Source organism: Schistocerca serialis, chromosome 11, assembly GCF_023864345.2.
Source record: "Schistocerca serialis cubense isolate TAMUIC-IGC-003099 chromosome 11, iqSchSeri2.2, whole genome shotgun sequence".
Taxonomy (NCBI): Eukaryota; Metazoa; Arthropoda; class Insecta; order Orthoptera; family Acrididae; genus Schistocerca; species Schistocerca serialis.
The window spans coordinates 159,883,654-159,911,396 of record NC_064648.1 but is presented as its reverse complement, the minus strand read 5'-3'; the positions used below and the strand labels follow the sequence as shown (position 1 = coordinate 159,911,396).

The 27,743-nt window shown below is 45.5% G+C and overlaps 1 protein-coding gene across 11 annotated transcripts in view; it reads left to right on the top strand.

The window, feature by feature from the left end:
- Positions 1–27,743, top strand: part of LOC126426744 (eukaryotic translation initiation factor 4 gamma 1-like) — a 656,907-nt gene that overhangs the window by 174,295 nt on the left and 454,869 nt on the right. Inside the window, exon 2 of one of the 11 annotated variants that reach the window (XM_050088724.1) lies at positions 25,834–26,535. The exons of the other annotated variants lie outside the window; for them this stretch is intronic. Within the exon in view, the coding sequence (XP_049944681.1) occupies positions 26,469–26,535 (67 nt within the window). The 5' untranslated portion in view covers positions 25,834–26,468. The remainder of the gene's footprint in view (positions 1–25,833; positions 26,536–27,743) is intronic. 11 annotated transcript variants of the gene reach the window in all.

Here is a 27,743-nt window from a genome sequence, read left to right as displayed (position 1 = left end):
TCGGTGGTGCGAGTCAACAGACGAGTTTGGCGTGTACGCTTTTGTGCTGTACGTATCGCCACCTCACTGTCACATCGGAAACAGGGGACCTAGGGATGTTCCGCGTACAGACGTATGACACAAGCGACACCCGATCACGTGCCCACGTTCGAAGCCCGAGAGTTGCGCGGAGAGCCCCATTCTGCTCTCTCACGATACTGATGTGTCCGAATACCTTTGATCACATAGTGTAATATTTTTCCGATGAAGTTACAACGCCATTGTCAAGTTGGAGTTTCTCTTCTTTAAATTTTTAATGTTTTTGCACATTGTTCCGACGTGGATAGGCAGCGCGCCCTTTGCGCCGTTGCGGCTGTGAAGCAGACACCCGAGGAATGCTGCAAGCGGCCGCTAACTGGTGGGCTAATTGCGGACGTTGCGCTGCGAACACAGGCGCGCTCGCAGGCTGGAGTAGTGTTCCGACAGCCACGCACACGCCGTGGACGCAGTACACAGGCCGCGGCCGGTAGGGGATGCAGCTCACCGGCCTCTGAAGGTCCCAGTCTTCTTGACAGTTGCAACGTAGAGAGGCAGGCAGCAGTGCTGTCTGGCTACCTCTGCCAGAGCTGACCCGAGATATGCGACGCACGTGGCCAAGTCTCAAGGCGCTAACGCGCCAGGCCGACCAACGACAGCCAGTCGCTTCGTTGGGCGTTATTTGCTTAAGCCGTCGGCACACGGACCGAGCGTGCCGAGTTCAGCGTGCTGCTGAACGCTCAGGAACGATGCGACTCGTGCACACGGTACGTGGGCCACAACGTGGTATACGCGATCGCAACGCACTCCAGCGGCAGTTGAGGGATGTTTCTAGTACGGAAATCACACTGTTTACTGAACGGGCGCGCGTGAAATTCCCACGTTAGCTCTATTAAAACGCACGTTTCCTCCATTGTCCACGAAAAGGAAAGTACCAAGTCCAATCCATAAGGACACAGGCTTATAAAAGTTCCATTACAAATAGTGCGTTACAAATTTCGAATACTTCTCCGCATAAGATAAACATTATTTCATCATTTCCACATTTTAGTAAAACCCCAAGGTCAGTCTTACTTGATCACTGTTCCTACCCAGTAGCAGAATGTTTGCAACATGTGATTTACGAAGCGCAAAGCAAAAAGGAGCAAAATATCTTTATACAAGTAGCGCAAGCTGTCCTGTAACATTAAGCCAATCGAACAAAGTCAACCCTCAAAAAAAGGTGAACTTATATTTACATAACATCCAATATTATTCTATACACTTATATTAAAGTAATAACAAAGTATCAAAACCTAATAAAAACGCGAATGTTAGGGAAAAAATTTTGATAGTATTGGGTCGCGAACAACCGCCCCAACAAAGATCCATCAACTGGACAGCGACTCTACTCGTTACGCTAAACGAACAACACTCGCCTTGTATCTAATCATATTATGTTACCCCTGCTGAAAACAGTAACTTTAGATAAATATATCACTAACTGAAATTTACTTATAACAAATTGTACCAAGAACAATGCGTTTTGGGTAGTTCCTGAGTGTGTCGCTGCCTTCCAATACCCTGCTCTCATAATACGCAAGTTACAATAATTCTTTTCCCACGAATATGATGTTTCTCATTATTTTATTGGAACGAATCACACAGTTAACAACGGGTTTTCCAATGATTCTCAATTTGCTGGTGCTCAGAAACGGCATATATACGTACAGGCTTGAAATGAATGCCAATATGGCGCCTCACAACTCTGTACCGAAGGGAGACGGCGTGCGTGTGACGTAGGTGGCGTTGTGCCATGTCATTGGTCAACGTTCAGACGCACGCTCAGAATATCTGACATGCCAGATATTGCTCTGCACGTTCGGAAAGACTCCCGAACGTGCTATTCCACGCTGTGACGTCAGAAACTCGGCACGCTCAACGCTCAACATTCCGATGCACGGTCCGTGTGCCGACGGCTTTAGTGTGTACGGGCTGCAAATCGTACCCGACCAAGCGGTTGGCCTTCGTTGCGGCTAGATCTGCTGTGCCGATGGCATCAAAGGAGTGTCGGTTGGTCGGCGTTAGGACCCCTCTCCTAGTTCGGACGTCCGATCGAATGTTCGTTGGTTCAGTAGCGCTTTGTTGTCTCTCCAGAGCGGATGTCTAGTTTTTCCGGACAGCCACAAGTTGCACTTGCACCTTTTTTTATCGGTTCCAGATTTTAATTTAACACGAACATCTTCAGAAACTCTAGTTTAAAGTACAGTAGTTGGCTTATATCCTCGAAGTCTTTCGTGGTGGCATGCTTCAATAAAATAAAACAAAAAAATTAGATGACCTGGGGGTGCTAATCCAGCGCCGGAGAGCCTTTAGGGGGAAAATAAGCTGAAGATATGTGTTGGGGAGGGCACTGGACTTTAATAGTCCTTGTTGGAATGTCTGCCATAGTACTATGGTGGTGTAATTGTCAGCATTCCTATAAGCAAGGAGACCCGGGTTCAAGTCGCGGCCGAGGCACAGATTTTAAGTCATTTCTTCAGATTTCACCATTATCGCAGATAAAATCTTCTATGTTTGCAAGCCGCGTCATTTCGAAGAAAACATCCGAGCTTTCGGCGGCTGTATCCGCCTTCGTCATCAGGAGTAAAATTGAGTGACTGCCCGGGGGGGGGGGGGGGGGGCCCTGAAACTACTGACTGTCAGGGCTCGCCAACCCCGGCAGTCAGTCATTTCAACTCCTGATGACGATGGCGGAGACAGCTGTCGAAAGCTCCGGTGTTTTCTTAGATATGACGTGATTTGTAAACGAAGATTTTATTGACAATAGTTGGCTGTTGAATTAAAGAGCGAAACCAGCCAATAAGACAGACTGGCTGCGACTTCTAGCTGTCCTCAAAAACTTAATTTCAACAGTCGCTGATTGCCTGTTCTCGCAAAGGGTGTGTGTTTATTGTGTTTAAACATACTGGAGTATGGAGTGTTATATGAAGAGAGCATTAAAGGTGGTAGGTTTATCGTGGACAAGCACGTCCCTAAGAGCTGCAGTTGAAAAACGAAACTGAAAAGACAGCGATTTGAGGGAAATAATTCGGCTATTAGAAAATAATGTACACGATGTGAAAAAGAAAATGATATCTTTATGGATATATTTTTTTCCCGCGAACGACGAAGAGAAACAAATAAATACTGGGAGAGAATATGAACTTCTTGCTGCAGGTACTGCTCTCCTAAAATAGGTAGTCTCTTCGTAAATGTGACGTCCAGCACAGTTCAATAACAATTCGAAGTCTGTAGCTTTTATTCGGAGAAAGTATGAAACAGCCCTTATTTTTATTCAGCTTTAAGGTAGACACTAATTTTTTCCCACCACACGGCTCTCTACTTTTTAAAAGAGAGGTCGTTTCCTTCTTTTTCTGATAATCAACGTCTTGCAGTAAAATAAGTGCTGCACCTGTCCCAACTGATAAATCCTCCCCTTATAGTGTCAGCTGTTCAGATCCTAATTGAAACGCCGCTTTATAGCGATAACAAAACGGGAGCAAGATCGGCAAGTTATCAGAGACAAATGTGATTCCCCGTGGCCGAATTCCCTGGCTGCACGCCCTTCGAGGACGAGGAGTCGAGCACGGTGCCAATGCATTGGTGGCCAACGTTCGGGCGAATTCATTGTGTCTCGTTCGTTGACCTCTGCTGGCCTAGCTTATCTCTGTCCGAAGGTTCATTAGAGTGTCGTGTAAAAAAATGTTTCGGTAACAAATGTTTCAGCGTCATATACACTACTGGCCATTAAAATTGCTACACCAAGAAGAAATCCAGATGATAAACGGGTATTCATTGGACAAATACCAAAACTGACATGTGATTACATTTTCACGCAATATGAGTGCATAGATCCTGAGAAATCGGTACCCAGAACAACCACCTCTGCCCGTAATAACGGCCTTGATACGCCTGGGCATTGAGTCAAACAGAGCTCGGATGGCGTGTACAGGTACAGCTGCCCATGCAGTTTCAACGCGATACCACAGTTCATCAAGAGCAGTGACGGGCGTATTGAGACGAGCCAGTTGCTCGGCAACCATTGACCAGACGTTTTCAGTTGGTGAGAGATCTGGAGAATGTCCTGGCCAGGGCAGCAGTCGAACATTTTCGGTATACAGAAAGGCCCGTACAGGACCTGCAACATGCGGTCGTGCATTATCCTGCTGAAATGTAGGGTGTCGCAGGGATCGAATGAAGGGTAGAGCCACGGGTCGTAACACATCTGGAATGTAACGTCCACTGTTGAAAGTGCCGTCAATGCGAACAAGAGGTGACCGAGACGTGTAACCAATGGCACCCCATAACATCACACCGGGTGATACGCCAGTATGGCGATGACAAATACACGCTTCCGATGTGCGGTCACCGCGATGTCGCTAAACACGGATGCGACCATCATGATGCTGTCAGCACAACCTGGATTCATCCGAAAAAATGACATTTTGCCATTCGTGCATCCAGGTTTGTCGTTGAGTACACCATCGCAGGCGCTCGTCTGTATAATGCAGCGTCGAGGGTAACCGCAGCCACGGTCTCCGAGGTGATAGTCCGTGTTGCTTCAAACGTCGTCGAACTGTTCGTGCAGATGGTTGTTGTCTTGCAAACGTCCCCATCTGTTGACTCAGGGATCGAGACGTGGTTGCACGATCCGTTACAGCCATGCGGATAAGATGCCTGTCATCTCGACTGCTAGTGATACGAGGCCGTTGGGATCCAGCACGGCGTTCCGTATTACCCTCCTGAACCCACCGACTCCATATTGTGCTAACAGTCGTTGGATCTCAACCAGCGCGAGCAGTAGTGTCGCGATACGATAAGCCGTAACCGCGGTAGGCTACAATCCGACCTTTATCAAAGTCGGAAACGTGATGGTACGCATTTCTCCTCCTTACACGACGCATAACAACAACGTTTTTGTCATGTCAGCATGTTGTAGGTGTCGCCACCGGCGCCAACCTTGTGTGAGTGCCGTGAAAATCTAATCATTTGCATATCATTTCATCTTCCTGTCGGTTAAATTTCGTGGCTGTAGCACGTCGTCTTCGTCATTTTAATATATATATATATATAATTCGTTTTCTTTTGTTTGAAATATGTACAAGTAGAGCTACGAAACTGAATGGATTTTTTTTTTTGTTTTTCGTACCAAATACACCATTATCATCCTCAATTACGAACGCAAAAAAAAGAAAAGAAAGAACAAATCGTTTGGTTGGTTTGGAGATTAGATGGACTAAAGAACGACGTTATCAGTCAACCAAACCGGTTAATCAGTTCTCTGGTGATGAGGTTTCACAATCGATTTTAATTTACTATTTTTCCGGTGGATTTTCGAAATATTTACGTTCGTGTAAACCTTGTTTTGAAATTACCAACACCAGAAAAGAAAAATCAAGCAGATCGGTCAAGGCGTTCTCAGGCGGTAATTGTTGATACATTGGACAATTGATTTTTATTTATATGGATTCTGAAAATAACATTCTTGTGGCTCCAGCAAACCTCTAGACAGGCAACATATAGCAGGACTGCACGGCCGTTTTAGCTGTTTTGTAATAAATACTAGTGACGTAACGTTTAATAGGCATTTTTCCGTCGTTATTGTCGTAAACGCAGTTTTTTTAGACAACATAGTTGTGTTAAGAATAAAAGCGACTGATTTACTTATAATCAGTTATTCAAAATGACAGTCACAATGGCATTATATATTTTGCCGCCGTCTTCAGGGCAATTTACACCATTTGGTCGCTCGCTGGAGTCTTCACCCTGCCTGTGCACGGTTGGTAACTACGCAGTTCACCACAAAATGGAAAAGGAGTAGCTATTCCTTAACTTGGCTATCTTAAGCGACGAGAAACCCGTCAACCGTGGACAGAGCGCTAATGCAGTTTTGCGGAGCAAAGTTTGGCATCGTCCGCCAGTGCTGTTCCTACACCGGTTCCGTGTGGGTCCGTAATCAGTGAACTCGCCTCGCTAGCGGTTGATTGTCTCACGTGAGGCAGTGAGCAGGGACGGCGTATAAAGCAAGAGCCGCCCGTCTGCCCGCTGGACTGCGCCACAGCAGCACGGGGGCCTTCTACGTATACGCTGCGAAGTTTTTGAAAATTTGTGGTGAGGTCTTATGGGACCAAACTGCTGAAGTCATCGGTCCCTAAGCATCATGAACAATTGTGGCCCAGTGATACGGTCACCCATAAAAATTCCATCGTTGTTTGGTAACATGAACTCCATGAATGGCTGCAATTGGTCTCCAACTAGGCGAACGTAACCGTTGAGAAATTTTTGAAAATTTGTGGTGAGCTCTTATGGGACCAAACTGCTGAAGTCATCGGTCCCTAAGCATCATGAATAATTGTGGCCCAGTGATATGGTCACCCATAAAAATTCCATCGCTGTTTTCTAACATGAACTCCATGAATGGCTGCAATTGGTCTCCAACTAGGCGAACGTAACCGTTGAGAAATTTTTGAAAATTTGTGGTGAGCTCTTATGGGACCAAACTGCTGAAGTCATCGGTCCCTAAGCATCATGAACAATTGTGGCCCAGTGATATGGTCACCCATAAAAATTGCATCGCTGTTTGGTAACATGAACTCCATGAATGGCTGCAATTGGTCTCCAACTAGGCGAACGTAACCAGTGCGAAACTTTTGGAAATTTGTGGCGAGTTCTTATGGGACCAAACTGCTGAAGTCATCGGTCCCTAAGCATCATGAACAATTGTGGCCCAGTGATATGGTCACCCATAAAAATTGCATCGCTGTTTGGTAACATGAACTCCATGAATGGCTGCAATTGGTCTCCACCTAGGCGAACATAACCATTTCCACTGAATGATGGCTTCAGTTGGACCATAGGACCAGTCCATTCCAAGTAAACAGAGCCCACACCGTTATGGAGCCACCACCATCTTGCACAGTGCCTTGTTGTCAACCTGGGTTCATGGGCTCATCGGGTCTGTGTGACGCTCGCACCCTACCATGAGACCAACGAATGGGGGCCACATTTTTCCAGTTTCCTGGGGTCCAACTAAAATAAATGTCGTGTGATTAGCGCCTCCCGTCGGTTAGACCTTTCGCCGGTTTCGAGTCTTTCGATTTGACGTCACTTCGGCGACTTATGCGTCGATGGGGATGGAATGATGAGGATTAGGACAACACAACACCCAGTCCCTGAGTGGCGGAAATCTCCGACCCAGCCGGGAATCGAACCCGGGCCCTTAGGATTGACATTCTATTGCGATGACCACTCAGCTACTGATATGTCACATGCGTCTAGCTCGAGCTATCATTCCTCGTTCAAAGTGTTAATTTCGTAATGACGTCTGAAACCATTTCACATGAACCACCAGAGTACAAATGAGAGCTTCGCCAATGCCCTGTCCTTTGACAGCTCGTGTACGTGAGAGTAACGTCATCTTTATGTGTGCGTATTGCTACTCCATGAGAATAAGGCGCTACCTCCTAGCCCATGAGTGTAAAGCCGGCGGCACACGGACCGAGCATCCGAACGTTGAGCATTGAGCGTGCCGAGTTTCTGACGTCACAGCATGGAACAGCACGCTCGGCAGTCTTTCCGATCGTGCAGAGCAGTATCTGGCATGTCAGATATTCTGAGCGTTGACCAATGAAATGGCACAACGCCACCTACGTCACAATCCCGCCGCCTCCCTTCAGTACAGAGTTGTGAGGCGCCATATTGGCATTCATTTGAAGCCTATATGTATATATGTCGTTCCGAGCACCAGCAAATTGAGAATCACTGCAAAATCCGTTCGTAACTGTGTGATTCGTTCCAATACAATAATGAGCAACATCATATTCGTGGAAAAAGAATTATTGTAACTTGGGTACTATGAGAGTAGGCTATTTGAAGGCAGCGACACACTGAAGAACCACCCAAAACGCATTGTTCTTGGTACAATGTGTTATAATTAAATTTCAATTAGTAACATAACTACGATTAAGTTTTTTAGCGAGTGGCAACATACTATCGTAAGTTACTAAAGCTGTGATGTTGATTTCGCGTAATGAATAGCGTCACTGTCTAGTAATGAGATTTTTTGTTGGGGCGGTGGTTCGCGTCCTGACACAACCAATTTTTTTTCCCTAACATTCGCGTTTTTATTAGGTTCTGATAGTTTACTATTAGTTTAATATAAGTATAGACTATAATATTGGATGTTATGTAAATACAAGTTCACCTTTTTTTGAGGGTTGACTTTGTTCGATTGGCTTAATGTTACAGGACAGCTTGCGCTACTTGTATAAAGATATTTTGTGCCTTTTTCTTTTACGCTTCGTAAATCACATGTTGCAATAATTCTGCTACTGGGTAGGAACACTGATCAAGTAAGACTGAAAAAAAATGGTTCAAATGGCTCTGAGCACTATGGGACTTAACAGCTGTGGTCATCAGTCCCCTAGAACTTAGAACTACTTAAACCTAACTAACCTAAGGACATCACACACATCCATGCCCGAGGCAGGATTCGAACCTGCGACCGTAGCAGTCGCACGGTTCCGGACTGCGCGCCTAGAACCGCGAGACCACCGCGGCCGGCAAGTAAGACTGACCTTGGGGTTTTACTAAAATGTGGAAATGATGAAATAATGCTTATCTTATGCGGAGAAGTATTCGAAATTTGTAACGCACTATTTGTAATGGAACTTTTATGAGCCTGTGTCCTTATGGATTGGACATTGTACTTTCCTTTTGGTGGACAATGGAGGAAACGTGCGTTTTAATAGAGCTAACGTGGGAATTTTACGCGCGCCCGTTCAGTAAACAGTGTGATTTACGTGCTAGAAACATCCCTCAACTGCCGCTGGAGTGCGTTGCGATCGCGTATACCACGTTGGGGCCCACGTACCGTGTGCACAAGTCGCATCGTTCCTGAGCGTTCAGCAGCACGTCGAACTCGGCACGCTCAACGTTAACTTTCTACAACACGATCCGTGTGCCGACGGCTTAAGGCGCTACTTCCTCGCCGTGGAAAGTGTGAGCGTGTGAAGCACCTGATTGGCTCCGGCGGCAAGATCAGGGAAAGTTGGGGCCATCACCTCCAGGCTGGAGGAGACCTCCTACAACAGGATACTGTTGGTTAGTGGGCGGGGGGCCGGCACAGAATCAGTTCGCGGAAATGATGTGGTATATGCTGTTTTCTGTCTCGTATCGTGGCGGATTTGCCCGCTGATCGATGCCCGCATGTAGCGTCTGCCGTGCGGCCTGGTGAGGTTCCCTACGTTGGACGCGAGGACCGGGATGTACAACACACCGCCCGCCACGCTAGAGCAGGCGCGGCGCGGCCGTGACCCGCTCTCCTCACGTGACCGGCGCGCTGCTGTGACGTCACGCTCATCAGGCCGCGCCTTACGTAACGGCCGCTCCGCTGTTGATAGATAGATTGCCCGGCCTGGGCCGAGGGCCGCCTTATCTGCGTCCAGGCGTGGACTCCGCCGCCGCTGGGATCTCCCACCCGCGCCTCGGGCAAAGATAGACACTTCTCACAAGGGAACCTCCCCATCGCACCCCCCTCAGATTTAGCTATAAGTTGGCACAGTGGATAGGCCTTGAAAAACTGAACACAGATCAATTGAGAAAACAGGAAGAAGTTGTGTGGAACTGAGAAAAAATAAGCAAAATATACAAACTGAGTAGTTCATGGGAAGATACGTAACACCAAGGACGCTGTGACAGCAGGAGCTCCGTGGTCTCGTGGTAACGTGAGCAGAAAGGTCCTTGGTTCAAATCTTCAATCGAGTGAAAATTTTATTTTTTTATTTCCAGTTTATGTGGCAAACTCTTATGTTTTCATTACTTTTTTGGGAGTAATTATTACATCCACAAGAAAACCTAAATCGGGCAAGGTAGAATAATCTTTTTACCCATTCGCCAAGTGTACAAGTTAGGTGGGTCGACAACATATTCCTGTCATGTGACGCACATGCCGCCACCAGTGTCGTATAGAATATATCAGATGTGTTTTCCTGTGGAGGAATCGGTTGGCCTATGACCTTGCGATCAAATGTTTTCCGTTCCCATTGGAGAGGCACGTCCTTTCGTCTACTAATCGCACGGTTTTGCGATGCGGTCGCAAAACAGACACTAAACTTATTACAGTGAACAGAGACGTCAATGAACAAACGGACAGATAATAACTATGCAAAAATAAAGAAAGTAAAATTTTCACTTGGGGGAAGACTTGAACCAAGGACCTCTGACCTCTTCATCTGCAGCTGCTCACGCTACCACGAGACCACGGCGCTCCTGAACCAACGAACTCCATAATGTTGCATATGTGACCCATGGACTACTCAGTTTGTATATTTTGCTTATGTTTTCACAGTTGCACACAACTTTTTCCTGTTTTCTCAATTGATCTGTGTTCGGTTTATCAAGACCTATCCACTGTGCCAAGTTAGAACTAAATCTGAGGGGGGTCCGATGGGGAGGTTCCCTTGTCAGTAGCGCTCTGGCCCCTACTGAAGGACCCCGTGGCCGAAAGCGACGCCCTTCAGAATCAACCTTGGTCTGCGGTCTCGTTTCTCTTAAAAAAATTTTGACGTGGTCACTTCACTTTACGTCGACCTTTTTGATTACTGCTAAGTATTTCAGCCGCCCGGGGTGGCCGAGCGGTTCTAGGCGCTGCAGTCTGGACCCGCGTGACCGCTACGGTCGTAGGTTCGAATCCTGCCTTTGGCATGGGTGTGTGTGATGTCCTTAGGTTAGTTAGGTTTAAGTAGTTCTAAGGGACTGATTACCTAAGAAGTAAAGTCCCATAGTGGTCAGAGCCATTTGAACCATTTTAAGTATTTCACAGTTGTCATTTCTCTGTAATAGAGTAATGGAATAGAGATGCATCTCCTCTGCTATTTACGCGCAGTACGTGACGTTTACTTACATTGAGAGTACACTACCAGTTTTTGGACCAATCGTGAAACCTCTGCAGCGTAGTCAAAACTACATCGTTCTGTTGCGGGATGATGTCCGCCCACATGTTCCCAGTGTTGTTTCGACAACGTTCCAGTCGTTCGAATGGGCGGCCCTTACGCATCCTCTATACAGTCGATCTCTCCCGATGCGATTTACAAATTTATAGAGCCGTGGAACACATACATTTCGTGACCGTCAATTGGCTTCAGATGAAAGGATGCGCGCGTGCCTACAATCTTGCTTCCACAGTCTGGCCCCGCACCCTGCAGTTACTGATTCCGATTGTTTGTTGTTGTCTTCAGTCCTGAGACTGGTTTGATGCAGCTCTCCATGCTAACTCTATCGTGTACAACTTTCTTCATCTCCCAGTACTTACTGCAACCTACATCCTTCTGAATCTGCTTAGTGTATTCATCTCTTGGTCTCCCTCTACGATTTTACCCTCCACGCTGCCCTCCAATGCTAAATTTGTAATCCCTTGATGCCTCAGAACATGTCCTACAAACCGGTCCCTTCTTCTACTCAAGTTGTGCCACAAACTTCTCTTCTCCCCAATCATATTCAATACCTCCTCAGTAGTTATGTGATCTACCGATCTAATCTTCAGCATTCTTCTGTAGCACCACATTTCAAAAGCTTCTGTTCTCTTCTTGTCCAAACTATTTATTAATCGATTCACATTAAGTATTTAAATTCTCTCTCTGTCGACTTCAGGTCTCACACTGAGCATGCAGGGTGGAAAGTTAAAAAATGCTGATTGATCAAAATAGTTGGTACGTGCGTGGTAATACTCTTCTTCATCGTTTCCCGTGGTCCACGTCTAGGAGTCTTCTTTCCCGCATTCCTGTAAAATGTTCACAAAATATTTCGATTTGCAGGAATTAGGTTTGATCTTGTTGCATCAATTTTCACCAAATTAGTGAGCCCGTTTTAATTTTCACTTCGTTGATTTTCCTTAAAATCACTTCACAAATTTTAAACACACTTTTTTCTTTGTGGTTCATAATTACAAAAAGATTCGTTTGAGCATTGTTACGCAACACTCGCCCAAGTTTGACCACATGCCGTCCATACGTAACTTCTCTCGGCAAACTACTCCCCAGCATTTAACATACTTAGGCCACTGGTTATTAACTTTCTCCATGCTTACACACTTGAGTGACATTTTCTTTCATCACAATGACGAAGATTAGTTTTTTATAAGATTTATTCACAAATTTAATGACAATTAAAAAACGGTTTCGTAAAATGCGTGATTAAACGTCTTGTACCGGAAATAACACTCGGTACATAGAACATGCTGTATTCATACCAGTTTCATAACGATAGGCAACACCGAACAGTTTTTCATGAGCGCATTATCCATATTTTGTCACAGTGCGGTAAATGTGTAAACACTTACGGCGATTACTTTTGAGATAGTAAACAGTGTGTAGCCGGCCGTGGTGGCCGAGCGGTTCTAGGCGCTTCAGTCCGCAACCGCGCTGCTGCTACGGTCGCAGGTTCGAGTCCTGCCTCGTATATGGATATGGGTGATGTCCTTAGGTTAGTTAGGTTTAAGTAGTTCTAAGTTCTAGGGGACTGATGACCTCAGATATTAAGTCCCATAGTGCTTAGAGTCATTTGAACCATTTGAAGTAAACAGTGTACTTGCGTGTCTGTCTCAAATTCATTTGACTGCCATTTTCTTTATACAATTATTGATACATAGCTATTGGGCTTCAGAACACGAACGCAGGGAAAGTACAAAAGATAAAATAGAGATATGTCAGTGGATAGGGCTTCTCTCCAAGTTTTTAACTCACATTATGGGTCGTCTGTATGGGTTAATTTTGTGACGGGCGAAACAGTACATGCGTGCACTGTAGCTGCAGCGACGGCATCCCACTTTGAAAATGTGTTTGTTGGCCTTCGTATCTGCAGGCGCGAACTACTAGTGTAGTGGATTGTATTGGGTCGGTGCATAACTTCGGTGCGTTTTTCCATAAGTCTGATAAACACAACAGATACACGTAAGAGAGACGTAAGCCATCCGTACTATATCCTCATTCACTGTTTGCAACAGTATGCCAACGCTGGGGTAACTTTTCGATTCCATAACTGTACGAATCACGTGGTTTTGATTCGAAGAATTCGTCGAGCCGTGTTCGGAGCGCGTTTTCATGCGGAAAGGAAGTTCCTTGTTCTATAGAAAGCGGAAAAAGTGAAAATCTGAGGGCAGAATGACTTCCCAACCCAACTCCTGTATAGTGTGTTCTGGCAGTCTAGCAGAATGCGGGCGAGCGTTATCATGGAGTGGCGTTACTTCGCGCAGTGTTCCACGTCGCTTTCCTTGGGCTGCGTGTTCAGGATGTCTCATCTGTTGAAAATGAATGTAATCAGTGATGGTTGCACCTCAGGGAAACAATTCGTATTCCACAACACCGTCACTGTTCTGCCAGATGCACAGCACTGTCTTTTGTGGATCCGCGCAGCTTTTTGTACGGGTAGTTGCTTCGTTGTTTGGGTCCAACCATTCCTTTCTTTCCCTTATATTAACGTAACTACACTATTTCTCGTCACCCGTAAAGATATAGAAACATGTTTCACTGCAGGTACAGCTTCATCAGCGTTTTTTTTTTTTTTGTTTTTTTTTTTTTTGTTTTATGGCTCTCAAACATAAAGAATGTTCTTTACTGTTTATATACATGTAAATATTAGTTTTGAAATCGTAATTATAGGTTTTTGAAGAGAACATAAAATTATGTATTCATACCTTCGTACCAGGTGATGTGGTTTTCCAGTTGTATTACGTTTTTAGAGTGTCTGTTTTCTTTTACAGTTTGTCATCTGCAACCGTATACAACTTAATGTAGACAAAATATTCACTCAATAATTACGATTTCGAAACTGTTACGGCCATGCCTGAAATTAATTAATTTTATGTGAAATTTTATTTTATGTGAAATCAAACAGTAAAGAACATTCTTTATGTTTAACAGCCATAAAATAAAAAAAACACTGATGATGTGGCAACTACTGTGAATCATGGTTGGGATAAAAAAACAAAATTGTGTTTTTCTAAAGGCGGACTCCATCCAAAAACATATGTATTGGCATGATCGGTTTTGTGCACGATCGATTTGATGACGAGGAAGGAGAGTTGCACATATGGATACCCACTGAGTTATGTGATTTTGGCTTAGGGCGTGCAGTACCCACACAACCGATTTTTTTTAACCTTCCCCGTTGCATGCAAATTTCGCACAGTGGTGGAACGATCACAGTTCTGGAGTATACTGACGTGCGTCTTTGTAGATTGACGTGTTTCATTGTCTTCGTCAAACCCCAAAGGTTTCCCTGAACGTGTAGACTCAGCAATGATGAAACCATCCTCCTTAAAAGGAGAAAACCATTTTGTTGCCGTGATCTGTCCAGTGGCATTATCCCCACACGCGGCACCAATGTCTCTGCGTTGCTGTCACCCATCTACTCCATTTTCTAGCGTCCACAGTTCCACTCAAATCACCAAATAAGAAAATGACAACATGCAAACTCGGATAGGAACAGTGAGCTGCGAATAAAAAATGGTGATCGATAAATAAACCTGTAGCAACCGTAATACCAACATGAAAGAGGACGCTAAGGGGCTATGTACCAACCTGTGCGATAGTACACAGCCGATGTCGTTTTTGTTACATCTTGTACTTTTCACTTAGTCGTTTTCTGAAACACAGAGTTAGTGTGTGTGTGTGTGTGTGTGTGTGTGTGTGTGTGTTTTATAGCGCAGGGGCATAAAACATGTTCATAAGCCCTCAACGGTGTAACGTTAGCAATGTTGTTGTTGTTGTTGTTGTTGTTGTTGTGGTCTTCAGTCCTGAGACTGGTTTGATGCAGCTCTCCATGCTACTCTATCCTGTGCAAGCTGCTTCATCTCCCAGTACCTACTGCAACCTACATCCTTCTGAATCTGCTTAGTGTATTCATCTCTTGGTCTCCCTCTACGATTTTTACCCTCCACGCTGCCCTCCAATACTAAATTGGTGATCCCTCGATGTCTCAGAAAATGTCCTACCAACCGATCCCTTCTTCTAGTCAAGTTGTGCCACAAACTCCTCTTCTCCCCAATTCTATTCAATACCTCCTCATTAGTTATGTGATCTACCCATCTAATCTTCAGCATTCTTCTGTAGCACCACATTTCGAAAGCTTCTATTCTCTTCTTGTCCAAACTATTTATCGTCCACGTTTCACTTCCATACATGGCTACACTCCATACAAATATTTTCAGAAATGACTTCCTGACACTTCAATCTATACTCGATGTTAACAAATTTCTCTTGTTCAGAAACGCTTTCCTTGCCATTGCCAGTCTACATTTGATATCCTCTCTACTTCGACCATCATCAGTTATTTTGCTCCCCAAATAGCAAAACTCCTTTACTACTTTAAGTGTCTCATTTCCTAATCTAATTCCCTCAGCATCGCCCGACTTAATTCGACTACATTCCATTAGTCTCGTTTTGCTTTTGTTGATGTTCATCTTATACCTCCCTTTCAAGACACTGTCCATTCAACTGATCTTCCAAGTCAGTATACGCGTATAATAACGGGTACATATCCGACAACTTTTGTTGGAAACGGGAGTGGCTTTAGCTATTTTGCCAGTGGCCAGGTTCCCATGATTGAGCCCGTAACACCTAAATAAGCATTTCCGACCTCAGCCATCCAAACAGCGCCTTACTAGTGTCGGAGTAGGCGAGCTGCATGCGTGCTCGCCGCTGCAGCCCTTCTGTTCCCTGTCGCCGCGTTTGCAGTGAAGCGAACGACGCGGAAGTTCGTAACACCAGTCCTGCGGCGTCGCGACGTCCGCCGGAAGTGGTCGCCCACAGGTTAAACTCGCCACTGCTAAACTAAACACAGGCGCCGTTTTATATCAGCGACTTCCTTGTCTCCGTCCGCAGTGAACTGTCCAGAGAAATCTGCGACTGGGGTGACGATTTCTCGGTAGGAAGGACGCACCGTGTTGTCTTGGTCTGACAGGCGTCGGCAGAGTTGGAGGAAGCTGATGTGTGTCCCAGGCAAACTTGACGAGACGCTCGCTGCCCACGTCGAGTATTAACACTTTGCCTTCCGCACGTCTCGTACAAATGTATTCGCTTGGCGCCGGCAGCGCTAATTCGGATTACTTGTCACCTTTTCGTTGACGCCAAGCTTCAAACACGTTGACTTTTGCGCGCTTTAATTTTTCCGGAAATCCTCTATTTCGCCGTATCGTTCCACAAACTCGAATTTTCTTATCAAGTAACTTGTCTGCAAGTTCTACATTGTAATAGTAATTATCCATGTAGAGGTGATGCCACTTTCCATTTAAAAAATGTCGTGTGACGAGGGCCTCCCGTCGGGTAGACCGATCGCCTGCTCCAAGTCTTTCGATTTGACGCCACTTCGGCGACTTGCGCGTCGATGGGGATGAAATGATGATGATTAGGCGAACACAACACCCAGTCCCTGAGCGGAGAAAATCTCCGACCCAGCCGGGAATCGAACCCGGGCCCTCAGGATTGACAGTCTGTCGCGTAGTCCACTCAGCTACCGGGGGCGGACTTCCCATAATAAGGTGTCAATAGTTCCATCACTGTTTTTGGTAAACGTTGTCCACCGCCGGAATATACACGACTGGCCATTAAAATTGCTACACCACGAAGATGACGTGCTACAGACGCGAAATTTAACCGACACGTAGAAGACGCTGTGATATGCAAATGATTAGCTTTTCAGAGCATTCACACAACGAGCTGACATGAGGAAAGTTTACAGCCGATTTCTCATACACAAACAGCAGTTGACGGGCGTTGCCTGGTGAAACGTTGTTGATGCCTCGTGTAAGGAGGAGAAATGCGTACCATCACGTTTCCGACTTTGATAAAGGCCGGATTGTAGCCTATCGCGATTGCGGTTTATCGTATCGCGACATTGCTGCTCACGTTGTTCGAGATCCAATGACTATTAGCAGAATATGGAATCGGTGCGTTCAGGAGGGTAATACGGAACGCCGTGCTGGATCCCAACGGCCACCTATCACTAGCAGTCGAGATGACAGGCATCATATCCTCACGGCCGTAACGGATCGTGCAGCCACGTCTCGATCCCTGAGTCAACAGATGGGGACGTTTGCAAGACGACAACCATCTGCACGGACAGTTCGACGACGTTTGCAGCAACATGGACTATCAGCTCGGAGACCGTGGCTGAGGTTACCCTTGACGCTGCATCACAGACAGGAGCGCCTGCGATGGTGTACTCGACGACGAATGGCAAAACGTCATTTTTTCGGATGAATCCAAGTTCTGTTTACAGCATCATGATGGTCGCATCCGTGTTTGGCGACATCGCGGTGAACGCACATTGGAACCGTCTATTCGTCATCGCCATATTGGCGTATCACCCGGCGTGAAGGTATGGGGCGCCATTGGTTACACATCTCGGTTACCTCTTGGTCGCATTGACGGCACTTTGAACAATGGACGTTACATTTCAGATGTGTTACCACTCGTGGCTCTACCCTTCTTTCGATCCCTGCGAAATCCTACATTTCAGCAGGATAATGCACGGCCGCACGGTGCAGGTCCTGTACGGGCCTATCTGGACACAGAAAATGTTCGACTGCTGCACTGGCCAGCACATTCTCCAGATCTCTCACCAACTGAAAACGTCTGGTCAATGGTGGCCGAGCAACTGGCTCGTCACACTTCGCCAGTCACTACTCTTGATGAACTGTGGTATCGTGTTGAAGCTGCATGGGCAGCTGTACCTGTACACGACATCCAAGCTCTGTTTGACTCAATGCCCAGGCGTATCAAGGCCGTTATTACGGCCAGAGGTGGTTGTTCTGGGTACTGATCTCTCAGGATGTATGCACCCAAATTGCGTGAAAATGTAATCACATGTCAGTTCTGGTATAATAAATTTGTCCAATGAATACCCGTTTATCATGTGCATTTGTTCTTGGTGTAGCAAGTTTAATGGCCAGTCGTGTATCTTGAATGAGCAGCTGTATCCCGTACTCGAATCACACAGTATCGGAATAAGTATGCCATATTTCGTAGTTTTCGACGGATTGTAAACTTTAAATTTCCTTCATCAGTTGAGATGCTTTGATTTGGATTAAACGTTTCTTCGAACTTTTTGGAAAAATTACCAATTACGAGTACGAATTGCACTTTGAAACCCGGTCGGTACTACCCCGTTTATTGTTGTTGTCGGAAAAATGCAAGAATGATAATATTTGCCTGAATCGGTTGCGGGACAATAGTTTTCCGAAATATGTGTGTCTATCAACGGATTCGTTGACAAGTAATCATCGATACTTGCTTTTTTTACAATTCCAATAAGGATAGCAAGCTCAAACCATTTTCTAAGTTCGGGTCCCGTAACGTCGACAAATTTGTTATTTTTTTTAATCCTGTTTCTTTCTATTGGAATTTTGTCTGTAATACTTGTTGGTTTCGTTGCTAGTATATTTAAGTAGATCGTTCCCAATACATAATTGTACGATATCCACGACACTCTGTGTATCTTTGGGAAACATGTGTGGACCCGGAGATCCTTCAAATTTATTATTGGTACTCAGTAAATCATAGTCTGTCTTCGTCTGATTCATCCGAATCAGTTGGCAACTGTAGCGTTCGGCAAATTCTTCTTGGCATTATTTCACTATCCTCCGACGATTCTGATTCACTTTCATTTTTTTGGTGTCCAATGTCTTCTTCCCAATCGGCCAAGTCGTCCGGAACGACAGACGAGACGACCGCGCATTCATCGTAAATAATCGTATCGTCTCTTTCGTCTGCCATGATGAAAGTGCACAAGTACTTATAAAAACAAAAAAGTTGTTGACGTTTCTGACATCGTTACCTAAACAAAACACCATCACAATGAAAAAGATACTGAAGTGCTGTCACCGGCCACTGCGTGATACTTTTTGCTCACGACACCACTGTGGTGTCGCCTTTCGGCAGTGTGTTAATAACTCTGCAGACGATGTTAATAGTAACCTCAGTATTTTCACAGACGATGAACTTATAACAGAATACCGTCTGCAAAAAGCTTGACAAGTATTCAGGCCGATCTTGATAAGCTTTCAATACGGTGGAAACTTTGGCGACTTGCTTTTATTCGCAACTAGCTGACCCGACAGACTTCGTCCTGTCAAAAAGATTTGTAATATGGCAGTTTTTTTGCCTACGTATTTAAAAAAATTCTCCTGAACAGAACCGTCACCCTGGTGATAGGGCGTTGTGAATAAAAAATATTTTGCACACTATACCTTGAAACCAAGAGGAAGGTCACAGTCTACATAAAATTTCATATGGTGCATGGCAGAGGTTCCTTTACATAACGGAACTCGACAAATTGTACGTATTTATTCCGATCTTGATGAAATTTGGCACACTTGATATTCAAAGCAGGATGAAGGGCGCTGCCTGCTTAAAATTCTGAATGGTGCGTGGCGGAGGGTACTTTACGTACACACTTCTACACCAACCTACAATTTTATTCCGATCTTGAAGAAATTTTGCACACTTGACCATCAAGAGGAACATCACTGTCTACATAATATTTCGGACAGTACATTGAAGAGGGTACCTTACAAAAGATTTTGACATCGTTTGCGGGTTACCATGAAAGTTCACTATGTACGCATGTTTCCATGGAGAAATGGGACTTAACTTCTGAGGTCATCAGTCCCCTAGAACTTAGAACTACTTAAACCTAACTAACCTAAGGACATCACACACATTCATGCCCGAGGCAGGATTCGAACCTGCGACCATAGCGGTCGCGCGGTTCCGGACTGTAGTTCCTAGAACCGCTTGGCCACTCTGGCCGGCTCCATGGAGATGGTTTTTGAATATTTCCATGTCCATCTTTATATATATATATATATATATATATATATATATATATATATATATATATATATATATGGATATTTCCATGAGCCAACATTCATGGTAACCCGCAAACGATGTCAAAATCTTTTGTAAGGTACTCTTTTCCATGCACTGTCCGAAATATTATGTAGACAGTAATGTTCCTCTTGATGGTCAAGTGTGCAAAATTTCTTCAAGATCGGAATAAAACTGTAGGTTGGTGTAGAAGTGTGTAAGTAAAGTACCCTCCGCCATGTACCATTCAGAATTTTAAGCAGACAGCGCCCTTCATCCTGCTTTGAATATCAAGTATGCCAAATTTCATCAAGATCGGAAGAAAAACGTACAATTTGTCGAATTCCGTTAGGTAAAGTAACCTCTGCCATGCACCCTACGAAATTTTAAGTAGACTGTGACCTTCCTCTTGGTTTCAAGGTATAGTGTACAAAATTTCATCAAGATTGTATGCAATACAAACACACGGACACAATGAAAACACACTTTCAGTTTTTCTGAAATTTTCCAAATTTTCGGTCGATTTTCGAAAAATTTTATTTCATAAAAACCTTGTCCTGAGAATTACGAACACAGCAAAAAAAAAAAAATTGCCGAATTGGTCCAGCCGTTCTCGAGTTATGCGCTTACCAACACATTTTGCGATTCATTTTTATATTATAGATTGATAAACTGTGCAGTTCGCAAAATGAAGAGACGTAGACTCCTACGTCTAGAATAGCAACGAGCTACTGTTGGAATCGGCCCACCCATACAAATACCTGGCTATTACATTTAGTAGGAACATGAAATGGAGCGATCACATACGCTCAGCCGTAAATAGAACAGGTGGCACACTAAGCTTCATCGTTAGAATACTGGGTAACTCACGTCACTCGAGCGACCAGATCTAGAGTATTACTCAAGTGTGAGGGACCCGTAGCAAATACGACGAATGTGGGAGTGTGTCGGAGAAACCTTGAAGAAAGTCAATTAGCAGACACCAGATGATGATCGGGAAAAACCTACAAGTCAAGTTTCAAGAACCGGCTTCAAATGAAGGATCCTGAAATATGAGTGTGGTTTGAAACGTTCTCGGGATCACCACGAGAGGTCAGCGCTAGCTCAGTGAATCTTTCACGTGATATTCATTGGACTGTTTTGCCTGTAAGCGCGTGCCACGTCAGTGCGCTTGGGAGAGAGCTGTGGCGGTGACGTGGCTCTGTTGTTGTTCCCGCGTTGTGCTTTGCGAAGATGGAACTCTGCCGCAAATTCCGTATACAAACTGCTAGGCATTCCATCGCGCACTGGAGCTGTATTAAATTCTAGCTAGCGGTAAAGCATGGGGAACTGACAGGTCCCGCCTCCCGCTATTTTATAGGACGTTCAGAATCATAAATTGCAAGCAGACTTACAAACTACTCAAGAACATACTAACGAACAGGAAAATCAAGGTCTCACTCCATGGCACGAACAGTAAGAGCATGGTTCTGAATAATGGTCTGCCACGGAGTTCGGCACTAGCACCCGCTCTCTTCAATCTGTATATAGCTGACTTGCCAGAAACTAAATCACGCAAATTTGCATATGCAGATGACCTGGCCATCGCATATCAGAGTAAAACCTACAACGATCTCGACGAAACACTGAATGCAGACCTTGAAGTCCTGAACACCTATTACTCCAAGTGGCACCTACTTCCCAACCCCAACAAAACAACCAGCACTATAATGCACCTCAACAACAGAGAGACACACAGAAAATTACAGATCTTTTCGAATGGCCAAAGCGTAAGACATGAGGATAAGCCTAAATATTTGGGAGTGAAACTAGACCGGACCCTAACGTACAGCTCACCTCGAAGACACAAGGCAAAAACTAAAATCCCGCAATGCTATCCTTTCAAAACTGGCTGGAACAACATGGCGATGTGGAGCGAACACTTTGAGAACTTCAGCACTAGCCCTTGTCTACAGTGTAGCTGAATACTGTTCACCAGTCTGGAGGAGAAGTGCACACGTATCTAAAGTGGATGTCCAGCTGAGGGAGACAATGCGAATAATCTCGGGAACACTCAGGGCCACCCCCTGTGCATGGCTTCCTGTACTACCGAACATAGAGCCTCCAGAAATCAGGCGATCACAGCTAGCCCTAAAAACCTACAGGAAAATTATAGACAACCCGGACCTCCCTATCCACCAAGATCTGACACCGACAAACAGGCTTAAATCCAGATCACCCTTTTGGAAAATCGGTGAAGAACTGCAAGCCTTTGAGCCGAGAACGGCCTGGAACGAAGTATGGTCGGCAAGTGAATTTAAGAACAAAAATTTAGTACACGATCCGAACAAGAAGATTGATGGCTTCAACCTACCAAGAAGAGTGTGGACAGCTCTAAACCGGGTCAGAACGAGTGTTGGGAGATGTAAAGACCTGATGAACAAGTGGGGCCTGGCAGACAGCGCTGTATGTGAGTGCGGTGAAATACAGGCAATGGACCATCTACTCGTGTGCAAAGTGTATGGCTATGGTGGTGAACTCATGGACATACATAGACTCAGTGACTCAGCCATAGACTGGCTCAAAAACATATCTAATATAGTGTAGAATTATATTGTTTTCTTCGGTCTCGTTTAGATTACGGCAGCGTCGTCTACTGATCAGCCCGTTTTTCCTACCTCAAGATATTAGACACTGTCCACATGAGGGCATTCGGATATGAAGAGGAGCCTCTCGGAGCAGCCCAGATCTGAGTCTGTGTGCAGAGGCTGGTGAACCACCCTTCTGGATTCGGCGACGTATCCCGTTGGCTCCAGAGGCAGTGTCTCCTCAGTCATTGGCATTTAGTGCAGTGGTCCAACCCAACTTTGAAACGCTGTTCAGGAATCGTACCCTGGGACCGAGCCATTCGGCGTGCGTGCTACTGACTGTCTCAAGGATCTGAATGTATCACACCTCCAAATACACGGCCAGGGATGGACCGCGTTGCCGCCCTTCAGCTGCCCAGACTATTTTAAGCTTGACGCGGTACAAGAAAACTTGTACTCCAGATAAGGTTTTTACAACTTTGTTCCTTTCATTTTGAGTAGGTACCAATGTTTCACCGTTGTTTATCTGCACGGATCACAGCAAAAGGATGTCCTCGGCTGTACCGCTAATTCCCATGATAGTGTTTCCAAAGTGCGTCTTCCGGAACAGTTTACAAATTATCGTGCCGAGTTATATGGCGTTATGATGGCACTGGAGAAGATGCAGAGACATCACCATACAAGGTTCTTGTCTGTTCCGATACGCTTAGTGCATTACTAGCACTTCACCAGATGTGTCCAGCAGAGTATACGTGACCGAATGTCTCCAGTAGACCAGTTAATTCAGCCAATCCGTGACTCCTTATAGCGGCTCCAACACATTGGCAAGGAGGTGAGCTTTTGCTGGATTCCTGGTCACATTGAGATACTGGGCAACATGGCCGGTAAAGCCGCCAAGGAAGCATATTGGTGTGGTGTCCCATCCCGCTGCACGCCGTTATCTCATTTTGTGACAGACGCATCATGTGTCTGTGGGGGACTGAATTGTTGCAGGTTACAGAAAACATAGCGCGGTCGCTTAAATGGACCACACAGGCGTGGCCGCTTGAACGAGTTTCTGCTTACGAATGTTCTAGTTGCACCACTTTTTTCGCTTTGTGATAGGTGGCGCTGTAATAGTCACAAACATATGGCTCATAATTTTAGACGAACAGTTGGTAACAGGTAGGTTTTTTAAATTAAAATACAGAACGTAGGTACGTTTGAACATTTTATTTCGGTTGTTCCAATGTGATACATGTACCTTTGTGAACTTATCATTTCTGAGAACGCATGCTGCTACAGCGCGATTACCTGTAAATACCACATTAATGCAATAAATTGTCAAAATGATGTCCGTCAGCCGGCCGAAGTGGCCGTGCGGTTAAAGGCGCTGCAGTCTGGAACCGCGCGAGTGCTACGGTCGCAGGTTCGAATCCTGCCTCGGGCATGGATGTTTGTGATGTCCTTAGGTTAGTTAGGTTTAACTAGTTCTAAGTTCTAGGGGACTAATGACCTCAGCAGTTGAGTCCCATAGTGCTCAGAGCCATTTGAACCATTTTTGATTTCCGTCAACCTCAATGCATTTCGCAATACGTGTAACGACATTCCTCTCAACAGCGAGTACTTCGCCTTCCGTAACGTTCGCACATGCATTGACAATGCGCTGACGCATGTTGTCAGGCGTTGTCGGTGGATCACGATAGCAAATATTCTTCAAGTTTCCCCACAGAAAGAAATCGGGGGACGTCAGATCCGGTTAACGTGCGGGCCACGGTATGGTGCTTCGACGACCAATCCACCTGTCATCAAATATGCTATTCAATACCGCTTCAAACGCACACGAGCTATGTGATGGACATCCATCATGTTGGAAGTACATCGCCATTCTGTCATGCAGTGAAACATCTTGTAGTAACATCGGTACAACATTACGTAGGAAATCAGCATACATTGCACCATCTATATTGACATCGATAAAATGGGGGCCAGGTATCCTTTGTCCCATAATGCCGCACCATACATTAACCCGCCAAGGTCGCTGAAGTTCCACTTGTCGCATACATCGTGGATTTTTCGTTGCCCAATAGTGCATATTATGCCGGTTTATGTCACCGCTGTTGGTGAATGACGCTTCGTCGCTAAATAGAACGCGTGCAGAAAATTCTCATCGTCCCGTAATTTCTCTTGTGCCCAGGGGCAGAACTGTACACGACGTTCAAAGTCGTCTCCATGCAATTCCTGACACATAGAAATATGGTACGGGTGCAATCGATGTTGATGTAGTATTCTCAACACCGACGTTTTTGAGATTCCCGATTCTCGCGCAATTTGTCTGCTACTGACGAGCGGATTAGCCGCGACAGCAGCTAAAACACCTACTTGGGCATCGTCATCTGTTGCAGGTCGTGGTTGACGTTTCACATGTGGCCGAACACTTCCTGTTTCCTTAAATAACGTAACTATCCGGCGAACGGTCCGGACACTTGGATGATGTCGTCCAGGATACCGAGCAGCATACATAGGACACGGCCGTTAGGCATTTTGATCACAATAGCCATACATCAACATGATATCGACCTTTTCCGCAATTGGTAAACGGTGCATTTCAACACGGGTAATGTATCACGAAGCAAATACCGTCCGCACTGGCTGAATGTTACGTGATACCACGTACTTATACGTTTGTGACTAATACAGCACCATCTATCACAAAGCGAAAAAAGTGGTCCAACTAAAACATTCATATTTCTATACGTACTACACGATTATGTAATAAAAAATGGGGGTTAGTATTAAAAAAAACAGTTGATATCCGTTTGACCTATGGCAGCGCCATCTAGCGGGCTAACTGTAGCGCCATCTGGTTTCCCCGCTTAAAGGTAGACAAGTTTCGTTCTTTGTAGTTTTTTCGTTTGATGCTTATTTCGTGAGATATTTGGACGGGTCACAATCAATGGACCACCATGTATGCTGATATCGGAGCAGCCCTCCAGCATCGTCGCCGATTGTGATTCAGACATTAGAAAAGTGTTGAAATTTAGTGGACTATGAGACCTCATCCTTAAGTTGGTGGGAATGGGAACCAGACGTTAATGCATTATATACTGCTCGGCATGTTGCGGAACTTTCGTCCCCACCCGCATGATTGGCATGCTGAATTTTCTTCAGGGCGTGTAGCAATGTAAGCTCATTGTCAACGCAACGCATACTTGTATCTGTATCTAGCCAATTTTGAACAGAGAGTCACTCTTCTGAAGCTTCAGTCAGTTCAAGTCGCGGCCGTACAATACGCACGCACAAGGCTGGGTTTTACTAACACCACTTTTGTTTTGTTTCTGTCAACAATAACGAAAAACCGACTTGAGTCACAATTTCGTTTGCAGTTGCCGTACCAGCACCAACAGCTTCCCTTCTGTGCAGTTTCCGCTCAACGACAGTGTCAGAGTGAAAAGAGAATTTGTATCTGGCGCCGAGGTGAGAACGGAGAATACTGCGCCGAAGCTAATCTCTTTACACGACGACCGAGGATATTACGTTTATTGCGTCGCGAAGTTGACCCGTGGATCTCTGGGCAGTTCGGTACATCTAACAGCAGGAGCATCAAAGTGAAGAGAGTGGAGGATAATTTTCTAAATTTTCCGAAGGAGGAATAGGCGTTAGAGAGAGTGCGGTTGTGCGTGTATGGCTAATTTGGCGGTTCTGGAGCGGTTGTGCGGTGATGGTGCGGACTCTGCGGTGTGTACAGCAGCTGCGCGTACCACGATGGTGATTGATGGTGGGTGCTAGACGGGACTCATGGAATAGGCGCGGAGCGGAGGCCAGCGTGGCCCATGGCGGGAGCCGCTAAGCACCACCTCTGAGAGCCGGCCCCAGCGCCAGAGACGCCGCAGGAACCCAGCAGAGCAGCAGCAGCAGCAGCAGCAGCACAGTAGAGGCGGGACAGCCAGAGGAGCGCGGAAGACTGGCAGCCTCTGGCCGCGAGGCACGACGCACCGCAGCGCAGCGCCGGAGCGCCGCCATGATGGGCAGCGAGGACGCCCTCCAGCCGGACGTCATCATGTTCCAGCACCAGCACCAGCAGATCGGTGAGTGGCCGAGCGCGCTTCACACGCTCCCCCCACCAGTCGCGGCCCTGGCAGACGTCTTCACCCCGGCGTCAAGTGGTGCGTCTTACACCGGGTCCAGGCATCCGTTAGGCTGGTGCAAAAGTTCGTGGCGTTCTTGTGTTCCATGTTGCCATTATGGTTACTATAGATTTGTTGTTGTTCTTGTGGTCTTCAGTCCAGAGACTGGTTTGATGCAGCTCTCTATGCTACTCTATCCTGTGCAAGCTTCATCATCTCCCAGTACTTACACCTTTCTGAATCTGCTTAGTGAATTCATCTCTTGGTCTCTCTCTACAATTTTTACCCTCCACGCTGCCCTCCAATACTACATTTGTGATCCCTTGATGCCTCAGAATATGCCCTACCAACCGATCCCTTCCTCTAGTCAAGTTGTGCCACAAATTTTTCTCCCCAATTCTATCCAATACCTCCTCATTAGTTATGTGATCTACCCATCTAATCTTCAGCATTCTACTGTAGCACCACATTTCGAAAGCTTTTATTCTCTTCTTGTCCAAACTATTTATCGTCCGTGTTTCACTTCCTTACACGGCCACACTCCACACAAATACTTAAATCTATACTCGATGTTAACAAATTTCTCTTCTTCAGAAACGATTTCCTTGCCATTGCCAGTCTACATTTGATATCCTCTCTACTTCGAGCATCATCAGTTATTTTGCTCCCCAAATAGCAAAATTCCTTCACTACTTTAAGCGTCTCATTTCCCAATCTAATTTCCGCAGCATCACCGAGTTAACTCGACTACATTCCATTATCCTTGTTTAGCTTTTGTTGATGTTCATCTTATATCCTCCTTTCAACACACTGTCCATTCCGTTCAACTGCTCTTCCAAGTCCTTTGCTGTCTCTGACAGAATTACAATGTCATCGGCGAACCTCAAAGTTTTTATTTCTTCTCCATAAATTTTAATTCCTACTTCGAATTCTTCTTTTGTTTCCTTTATTGCTTGCTCAATATACAGATTGAATAACATCGGGGAGAGGCTACAACCCTGTCTCACTCCCTTCCCAACCACTGCTTCCCTTTCATGCCCATCGACTCTTGTAACTGCTATTTGGTTTCTGTACAGTTGTAAATAGCCTTTCGCTCTCTGTATTTTACCCTTGCCACCTTCAGAATTTGAAAGAGAGTATTCCAATCAACATTGTCAAAAGGTTTGTCT